Here is an 11,410-nt window from a genome sequence, read left to right as displayed (position 1 = left end):
GAGAATTGAAGATATCATCACAAAACGAACAAATCTGAGAGAGGTCCACATGTAGTACCTATATATGTAATATCAAAGCAATCGGACTTACAGTTTTCAACAAGAAGTCGAAAATATCACTTTTTACCAAAAATGACAAAAATATTCACCAAAATTAGAGAATTGAAGATATCATCACAAAATGAACAAATCTGAGAGAGGTCCACATGTAGTACCTATATATGTAATATCAAAGCAATCGGACTTGCGGTTTTTAACAAGAAGTCAAAAATATCACTTTTTACCAAAAATGACAAAAATATTCACCAAAATTAGAGAATTGAAGTTATCATCACGAAATAAACAAATCTGAGAGAGGTCCACATGTAGTACCTATATATGTAGTATCAAAGCAATTGGACTTGCGGTTTTTAACAAGAAGTCGAAAATATCACTTTTCACCAAAAAATAACAAAAATATTCACCAAAATTAGAGAATTAAAGATATCATTACAAAATGAACAAATCTGAGAGAGGTTCACATGTAGTACCTATATATGTAATATCAAAGCATTTACACTTGCGGTTTTTAACAAGAAGTCGAAAATATCAGTTTTTACCAAAAATGACAAAAATATTCACCAAAATTAGAGAATTAAAGATATCATTACAAAATGAACAAATCTGAGAGAGGTCCACATGTAGTACCTATATATGTAATATCAAAGCAATTGCACTTGCGGTTTTTAACAAGAAGTCGAAAATATCAGTTTTTACCAAAAATGACAAAAATATTCACCAAAATTAGAGAATTAAAGATATCATTACAAAATGAACAAATCTGAGAGAGGTCCACATGTAGTACCTATATATGTAATATCAAAGCAATTGCACTTGCGGTTTTTAACAAGAAGTCGAAAATATCAGTTTTTACCAAAAATGACAAAAATATTCATCAAAATTAGAGAATTAAAGATATCAACATGAAATGAACAAACCTAAGAGAGGTCTACCCAAGGTACATATACACCAAGTATCAAAGCATTTAGGCTTGTAGTTTTCAAGAAGAAGTCGAAAAAGTAAAACATTGACACGGACGACGACGACGGACGACGACGACGGACAATCACTCATATGATAAGCTCCGCTCGACAAAGTCGACAGCGGAGCTAAAAAACTCACCTCTGATACTTCTGGTCTGTTTGCAATCATATCAGGATGTGTTTTTTGCAGAGCTAAATGACGAGCTTTACGATAATACTGAAACACAAAAATAATAAACAAATATAGCTGCGTTGCAGCAATGTCGGGTTTCGAGCCCACTGACTTATTAGCAGGGTTCCAAAATCAGCATCATTGACAATAATATATTAAAGGAAATTGCATGGCCTTCATACTAAACATGTTACATGTTCCTGTCTGTAACAGTGCTTAAGGTATTACAATCTTGCATATTTAATGATGTCACATGACCATATATGGTCATCACATTAGTTAGTCACATCTTTTGTTCCATAGATTCGATATTGCACAGGTTGCATGTTCCCGTCTGTAACAGTGCTTGAGTTATTACATGTATGCATATTTAATGATGTCACATGACCGTGTATGGTCATCAGATGTGATAGTCATCTCTCTTGTGCAAGACCTTAAATATTGCACTAGTTGCATATTCCTGTCTGTAACAGTGCTTGAGTTATTACATTTATGCATATCTGATGAGGTCACATGACCAAATATGGTCATCACATTAGTTAGTCACATCTCTTGTCCCATGAATTCGATATTGCACAGGTTGCATGTTACCGTCTGTAACAGTGCTTGAGTTATTACATTTATGCATATTTGATGAAGTCACATGACCATATATGGTCACAACATTAGTTCGTCACATCTCTTGTCTCATAGCTTCGATATTGCACAGGTTGCATGTCCCTATCTGTAGCAGTGCTTGATATATTACTTTTATGTATATTTGATGAGGTCACATGACCATATATGGTCATCTTGTTCGTTAGTAAAATTTCATGTACCATCACTTCAATATTGCACTGGTTCCATGTCCCTATATGTAACAGTGCTTGAGATATTGCAATTATGTCTACAATATGAGGTCACGTGACCATATAAAAGAACAAAAAAATATGAAAAAAACATTCTAAAACATGGCCATATATGGTCATCACATTAGTTAGTCACATCTCTTGTCTCATAGCTTCGATATTGCACAGGCTGCATGTTCCCGTCTGTAACAGTGTTTGAGTTATTACATTTATGCATATTTGATGAGGTCACATAACCATATATAGTCATCGGATACGTTAGTCACATCTCTTATTCCATAGCTTCGATATTGCACAGGTTGCATGTCCCTATCCGTAGCAGTGTTTGAGATATCACAGTTATGCATATTTGATGAGGTCACATAACCATATATAGTCATCGGATACGTTAGTCACATCTCTTATCCCATAGCTTCGATATTGCACTGGTTGCATGTTCCTATCTGTAACAGAGCTTGAGTTATTACATTTATGCATATGTGACGAGGTCACATGACCATATATGGTCATCGAATATTTTAGTCACCTCTGTTGTGCAATAACTTCAATATTGCACTGGTTGCGTGTTCCTATCTGTAACAGTGCTTGAGTTATTACATTTATGCATATTTGATGAAGTCACATGACCATATATATTTTCATCACATTAGTTAGTCACATCTCATGTCTCATAGCTTCGATATTGCACTGGTTGCATGTCCCTATCTGTAACAGTGCTTGAGTTATTACATTAATGCATGTTTAATGATGTCACATGATCATACATGGTCATCGGATATGTTAGTCACCTCTCTGGTGCAATACCTTCAATACTGCACTACTTGCATGTTCCTGTCTGCAACAGTGCTTGAGTTATTACATTTATGCTTATTTGATGAGGTCACATGACCATATATGGTCATCGGATATGTTAGTCACTTCTGTTGTGCAATAGCTTCAATATTGCACTGGTTGCATGTTCCTATCTGTAACAGTGCTTGAGATATAACATTTATGCATATTTGATGAGGTCACATGACCATATATGGTCATCGGATGTGTTAGTCACTTTTGTTGTGCAATAGCTTCAATATTGCACTGGTTGCATGTTCCTATCTGTAACAGTGCTTGAGTTACTACATTTATTCATATTTGATGAAGTTACATGACCATATATGGTCATCACATTAGTTAGTCACATCTCTTGTATCATAGCTTCGATATTGCATAGGTTGCATGTCTCTATCTGTGATTCTGCTTGAGATATTACAATTATGCATATTTAATGACGTCACATGACCATATACGGTCATCTCATTAGTTACTCACATCTCATGTCCCATAGCTTCGATTTTGCACAGGTTGCATGTTCATGTCTGTAACAGTGCTTGAGTTATTACATGTATGCATATTTGATGAAGTTACATGACCATATATGGTCATCACATTAGTTGGTCACATCTCTTGTCTCACAGCTTCGATATTGCACAGGTTGCACGTTTCTAACTGTAACAGTGCTTAAGATAATTCAATTATGCATATTTAATGAAGTCACATGACCATATATGGTCATCACATTAGTTAGTCACATCTCTTGACCCATACCTTCGATATTGCACAGGTTGCATGTCCCTAACTCTTACAGTGCTTGATATATTACATTTAAGCATATTCAATGAGGTCACATGACCATATATGGTCATCTTCTTTGTTAGTAAAATTTCATGTACCATCACTTCAATATTGCACTGGTTGCATGTTCCTATCTGTAACAGTGCTTGAGATATTGCAATTATGTCTATAAAATGAGGTCACGTGACCATATAAAAGAACAAAAAAATATGAAAAAAACATTCTAAAATCTTCTTATAAAAAACGGCTTTTCGCCTGGACTTCCATATTTTGGAATTAAATACTATGTCATATGATCTTTCAAAGTTATTCAGGGTTAGTTGATTTGTCGAAAATTATGCAAATGAGATGCAAAACAAAATTTAAAAAAATTCTAAAAAAAAAAGTCACGTGACCGCTAAAGTTTTTTTTTATGAAATTTGTAGCCCTTGTCGCACTGCTACTATCATAAAAAAATTGGAGCACTCAGACCCTCAGAAAGGTGCGCAATTCGGCATTGAAAATTTCGCCTTTAATCCAAGATGGCGGCCTGGTCATGTGACCTATGTGTCTGAACTTAGGATATGCACCAGATCTCATACAGCTTTACCATTGTGGCAAGTATGAAACTGATCGGTCCAACGGTGTTGACATAAAGCGTGACCAAAAATTTAGGCGGAAGAATAATAATAATAATAATAATAATAATAATAATAAACGGAACAATTACAATAGGGTTTCGACCAAATGGGCTCGAAACCCTAAATAGCTGCGTTGCAGCAATGTCGGGTTTCGAGCCCACTGACTTATTAGCAGCGTTCCAAAATCAGCATCATTGACAATAATATATTATAGGAAATTGCATGGCCTTCATACTAAACATGTTGCATGTTCCTGTCTAGTAACAGTGCTTAAGGTATTACAATCTTGCATATTTAATGATGTCCCATGACCATATATGGTCATCGAATGTTTTTGTCAAATCTGTTGTGCAATAACTTCAATATTGCATTGGTTGCATTTTCCTATCTGTAACAGTGCATGAGATATAACATTTATGCATATTTGATGAGGTCACATGACCATATATGGTCATCACATTAGTTAGTCACATCTCTTGTCCCATAGCTTCGATATTGCACAGGTTGCATGTTCCCGTCTGTAACAGTGCTTGAGTTATTACATTTATGCATATTTGATGAGGTCACATGATCATATATAGTCATCACATTAGTTAGTCACATCTCTTGACCCATAGCTTCGATATTGCACAGGTTGCATGTCCCTAACTCTTACAGTGCTTCATATATTACATTTATGCATATTCAATGAGGTCACATGACCATATATGGTCATCTTGTTTGTTAGTAAAATTTCATGTACCATCACTTCAATATTGCACTGGTTGCATGTTCCTGTCTATAACTGTGCTTGAGTTATTACATTTATGTATATTTGATGAAGTCACATGACCATATATGGTCATCACATTAGTTAGTCACCGCCCATGTCTTATACCTTCGATATTGCACAGGTTGCATGTCCCTATCTGTAACAGTGCTTGATATATTACATTCATGCATATTTAATGAGATCACATGACCATATATGGTCATCTTGTTTGTTAGTAGAATTTCATGTACCATCACTTCAATAATGCACTGGTTGCATGTTCCTATCTGTAACAGTGCTTGAGATATTGCAATTATGTCTATAAAATGAGGTCACGTGACCATATAAAAGAACGAAAAAAATATGAAAAAACATTCTAAAATCTTCTTATAAAAAACGGCTTATCGCCTGGACTCAATATTTTGGAATTAAATACTATGTCATATGATCTTTCAAAGTTATTCAGGGTTAGTTGATTTGTCGAAAATTATGCAAATGAGATGCAAAACAAAATTTAAAAAAATTCTAAAAAAAAAAGTCACGTGACCGCTAAAGTTTTTTTTGATGAAATTTGTAGCCCTTGTCGCACTGCTACTATCATAAAAAAATTGGAGCACTCAGACCCTCAGAAAGGTGCGCAATTCGGCATTGAAAATTTCGCCTTTAATCCAAGATGGCGGCCTGGTCATGTGACCTATGTGTCTGAACTTAGGATATGCACCAGATCTCATATAGCTTTACCATTGTGGCATGTATTGAATTGATCGGTCCAACGGCGTTGACATAAAGCGTGACCAAAAATTTAGGCGGAAGAATAATAATAATAATAATAATAAATATAGCTGCGTTGCAGCAATGTCGGGTTTCGAGCCCACTGACTTATTAGCAGCGTTCCAAAATCAGCATCATTGACAATAATATATTAAAGGAAATTGCATGGCCTTCATACTAAACATGTTGCATGTTCCTGTCTGTTACAGTGCTTAAGGTATTACAATCTTGCATATTTAATGATGTCCCATGACCATATATGGTCATCGGATGTTTTTGTCAGCTCTGTTGTGCAATAACTTCAATATTGCATTGGTTGCATTTTCCTATCTGTAACAGTGCTTGAGATATAACATTTATGCATATTTGATGAGGTCACATGACCATATGTGGTCATCACATTAGTTAGTCACATCTCTTGTTCCATAGATTCGATATTGCACAGGTTGCATGTTCCCGTCTGTAACAGTGCTTGAGTTATTACATTTATGCATATTTAATGATGTCACATGACCGTGTTTGGGCATCAGATGTGTTAGTTACATATCTTGTCTCATAGCTTCGATATTGCACAGGTTGTGTGTTTCTATCTGTTACTGTGTTTCAAATATAACATTTATGCATATTTGATGAGGTCACATGACCATATATGGTCATCACATTAGTTAGTCACATCTCTTGTCCCATAGCTTTGATATTGCACAGGTTGCATGTTCCCGTCTGTAACAGTGCTTGAGTTATTACATTTATGCATATTGGATGAGGTCACATGATCATATATAGTCATCACATTAGTTAGTCACATCTCTTGTTCCATAGATTCGATATTGCACAGGTTGCATGTTCCCGTCTGTAATAGTGATTGAGTTATTACATTTATGCTTATTTGATGAGGTCACATGACCATATATGATCATCGGATATGTTAGTGACTTCTGTTGTGCAATAGCTTCAATATTGCACTGGTTGCATGTTCCTATCTGTAACAGTGCTTGAGATATAACATTTATGCATATTTGATGAGGTCACATGACCATATATGGTCATCGGATGTGTTAGTCACTTCTGTTGTGCAATAGCTTCAATATTGCACTGGTTGCATGTTCCTATCTGTAACAGTGCTTGAGTTATTACATTTATGCATATTTGATGAAATTACATGACCATATATGGTCATCACATTAGTTAGCCACATCTCTTGTCTCATAGCTTCGATATTGCATAGGTTGCATGACTCTATCTGTGATTCTGCTTGAGATATTACAATTATGCATATTTAATGACACACATGACCATATACGGTCATCACATTAGTTACTCACATCTCATGTCCCACAGCTTCGATTTTGCACAGGTTGCATGTTCATGTCTGTAACAGTTCTTGAGAGAATTCAATTATGCATATTTAATGAAGTCACATGACCATATATGGTCATCACATTAGTTAGCCACATCTCTTGACCCATACCTTCGATATTGCACAGGTTGCATGTCCCTAACTCTTGCAGTGCTTGATATATTATATTTATGCATATTCAATGAGGTCGCATGACCATATATGGTCATCTTGTTTGTTAGTAAAATTTCATGTACCATCACTTCAATATTGCACTGGTTGCATGTTCCCGTCTGTAACTGTGCTTGAGTTATTACATTTATGCATATTTGATGAAGTCACATGACCATATATGGTCATCACATTAGTTAGTCACATCTCGTGTCTTATAGCTTCGATATTGCACAGGTTGCATGTCCCTATCTGTAACAGTGCTTGATATATTACATTTATGCATATTTAATGAGATCACATGACCATATATGGTCATCTTGTTTGTTAGTAGAATTTCATGTACCATCACTTCAATATTGCACTGGTTGCATGTTCCTATCTGTAACAGTGCATGAGATATTGCAATTATGTGACCATATAAAAGAACAAACAAATATGAAAAAACATTCTAAAATCTTCTTATAAAAAACGGCTTATCGCCTGGACTCGATATTTTGGAATTAAATACTATGTCATATGATCTTTCAAAGTTATTCAGGGTTAGTTGATTTGTCGAAAATTATGCAAATGAGATGCAAAACAAAATTTAAAAAAATTCTAAAAAAAAAAGTCACGTGACCGCTAAAGTTTTTTTTGATGAGATTTGTAGCCCTTGTCGCACTGCTACTATCATAAAAAAATTGGAGCACTCAGACCCTCAGAAAGGTGCGCAATTCGTCATTGAAAATTTCGCCTTTAATCCAAGATGGCGGCCTGGTCATGTGACCTACGTGTCTGAACTTAGGATATGCACCAGATCTCATATAGCTTTACCATTGTGGCAAGTATTGAATTGATCGGTCCAACGGCGTTGACATAAAGCGTGACCAAAAATTTAGGCGGAAGAATAATAATAATAATAATAATAATAATAATAATAAACGGAACAATTACAAAAGGGTTTCGACCAAATGGGCTCGAAACCCTAAATATAGCTGCGTTGCAGCAATGTCGGGTTTCGAGCCCACTGACTTATTAGCAGCGTTCCAAAATCAGCATCATTGACAATAATATATTAAAGGAAATTGCATGGCCTTCATACTAAACATGTTGCATGTTCCTGTCTGTTACAGTGCTTAAGGTATTACAATCTTGCATATTTAATGATGTCCCATGACCATATATGGTCATCGGATGTTTTTGTCAGCTCTGTTGTGCAATAACTTCAATATTGCATTGGTTGCATTTTCCTATCTGTAACAGTGCTTGAGATATAACATTTATGCATATTTGATGAGGTCACATGACCATATGTGGTCATCACATTAGTTAGTCACATCTCTTGTTCCATAGATTCGATATTGCACAGGTTGCATGTTCCCGTCTGTAACAGTGCTTGAGTTATTACATTTATGCATATTTAATGATGTCACATGACCGTGTTTGGGCATCAGATGTGTTAGTTACATATCTTGTCTCATAGCTTCGATATTGCACAGGTTGTGTGTTTCTATCTGTTACTGTGTTTCAAATATAACATTTATGCATATTTGATGAGGTCACATGACCATATATGGTCATCACATTAGTTAGTCACATCTCTTGTTCCATAGATTCGATATTGTACAGGTTGCATGTTCCCGTCTGTAATAGTGCTTGAGTTATTACATTTATGCTTATTTGACGAGGTCACATGACCATATATGGTCATCGGATATGTTAGTGACTTCTGTTGTGCAATAGCTTCAATATTGCACTGGTTGCATGTTCCTATCTGTAACAGTGCTTCAGATATAACATTTATGCATATTTGATGAGGTCACATGACCATATATGGTCATCGGATGTGTTAGTCACATCTGTTGTGCAATAGCTTCAATATTGCACTGGTTGCATGTTCCTATCTGTAACAGTACTTGAGTTATTACATTTATGCATATTTGATGAAATTACATGACCATATATGGTCATCACATTAGTTAGCCACATCTCTTGTCTCATAGCTTCGATATTGCATAGGTTGCATGACTCTATCTGTGATTCTGCTTGAGATATTACAATTATGCATATTTAATGACGTCACATGACCATATACGGTCATCACATTAGTTACTCACATCTCATGTCCCACAGCTTCGATTTTGCACAGGTTGCATGTTTATGTCTGTAACAGTTCTTGAGAGAATTCAATTATGCATATTTAATGAAGTCACATGACCATATATGGTCATCACATTAGTTAGCCACATCTGTTGACCCATACCTTCGATATTGCACAGGTTGCATGTCCCTAACTCTTGCAGTGCTTGATATATTATATTTATGCATATTCAATGAGGTTGCATGACCATATATGGTCATCTTGTTTGTTAGTAAAATTTCATGTACCATCACTTCAATATTGCACTGGTTGCATGTTCCCGTCTGTAACTGTGCTTGAGTTATTACATTTATGCATATTTGATGAAGTCACATGACCATATATGGTCATCACATTAGTTAGTCACATCTCGTGTCTTATAGCTTCGATATTGCACAGGTTGCATGTCCCTATCTGTAACAGTGCTTGATATATTACATTTATGCATATTTAATGAGATCACATGACCATATATGGTCATCTTGTTTGTTAGTAGAATTTCATGTACCATCACTTCAATATTGCACTGGTTGCATGTTCCTATCTGTAACAGTGCTTGAGATATTGCAATTATGTCTATAAAATGAGGTCACATGACCATATAAAAGAACAAAAAAATATGAAAAAACATTCTAAAATCTTCTTATAAAAAACGGCTTATCGCCTGGACTCGATATTTTGGAATTAAATACTATGTCATATGATCTTTCAAAGTTATTCAGGGTTAGTTGATTTGTCGAAAATTATGCAAATGAGATGCAAAACAAAATTTAAAAAAATTCTAAAAAAAAAAGTCACGTGACCGCTAAAGTTTTTTTTGATGAGATTTGTAGCCCTTGTCGCACTGCTACTATCATAAAAAAATTGGAGCACTCAGACCCTCAGAAAGGTGCGCAATTCGTCATTGAAAATTTCGCCTTTAATCCAAGATGGCGGCCTGGTCATGTGACCTACGTGTCTGAACTTAGGATATGCACCAGATCTCATATAGCTTTACCATTGTGGCAAGTATTGAATTGATCGGTCCAACGGCGTTGACATAAAGCGTGACCAAAAATTTAGGCGGAAGAATAATAATAATAATAATAATAAATATAGCTGCGTTGCAGCAATGTCGGGTTTCGAGCCCACTGACTTATTAGCAGCGTTCCAAAATCAGCATCATTGACAATAATATATTAAAGGAAATTGCATGGCCTTCATACTAAACATGTTGCATGTTCCTGTCTGTAACAGTGCTTAAGGTATTACAATCTTGCATATTTAATGATGTCCCATGACCATATATGGTCATCGGATGTTTTTGTCAGCTCTGTTGTGCAATAACTTCAATATTGCATTGGTTGCATTTTCCTATCTGTAACAGTGCTTGAGTTATTACATTTATGCACATTTAATGATGTCACATGACCGTGTATTGGCATCAGATGTGTTAGTCACATATCTTGTCTCATAGCTTCGATATTGCACAGGTTGTGTGTTTCTATCTGTTACTGTGTTTCAAATATAACATTTATGCATATTTGATGAGGTCACATGACCATATATGGTCATCACATTAGTTAGTCACATCTCTTGTCCCATAGCTTTGATATTGCACAGGTTGCATGTTCCCGTCTGTAACAGTGCTTGAGTTATTACATTTATGCATATTGGATGAGGTCACATGATCATATATAGTCATCACATTAGTTAGACACATCTCTTGTTCCATAGATTCGATATTGCACAGGTTGCATGTTCCCGTCTGTAATAGTGATTGAGTTATTACATTTATGCTTATTTGATGAGGTCACATGACCATATATGGTCATCGGATATGTTAGTGACTTCTGTTGTGCAATAGCTTCAATATTGCACTGGTTGCATGTTCCTATCTGTAACAGTGCTTGAGATATAACATTTATGCATATTTGATGAGGTCACATGACCATATATGGTCATCGGATGTGTTAGTCACTTCTGTTGTGCAATAGCTTCAATATT

The 11,410-nt window shown here is 35.5% G+C and overlaps 1 protein-coding gene across 4 annotated transcripts in view; it reads right to left on the bottom strand.

Annotated features, from left to right (window-relative positions):
• Positions 1-11,410, bottom strand: part of LOC100368259 (glycogen [starch] synthase-like) — a 47,331-nt gene that overhangs the window by 5,254 nt on the left and 30,667 nt on the right. For all 4 annotated transcript variants that reach the window (XM_085499775.1, XM_085499776.1, XM_085499777.1 and 1 more), the window contains one exon: positions 1,162-1,239. In XM_085499775.1, coding sequence (XP_085355901.1) covers positions 1,162-1,239 — 78 coding nt within the window. The remainder of the gene's footprint in view (positions 1-1,161; positions 1,240-11,410) is intronic.

Source organism: Saccoglossus kowalevskii, chromosome 1 (genome assembly GCF_978046115.1).
Source record: "Saccoglossus kowalevskii chromosome 1, keSacKowa6.1, whole genome shotgun sequence".
NCBI classification, from domain to species: Eukaryota; Metazoa; Hemichordata; class Enteropneusta; family Harrimaniidae; genus Saccoglossus; species Saccoglossus kowalevskii.
The sequence above is the reverse complement of the archived record's forward strand: the minus strand, read 5'-3'. Positions and strand labels throughout refer to the sequence as shown.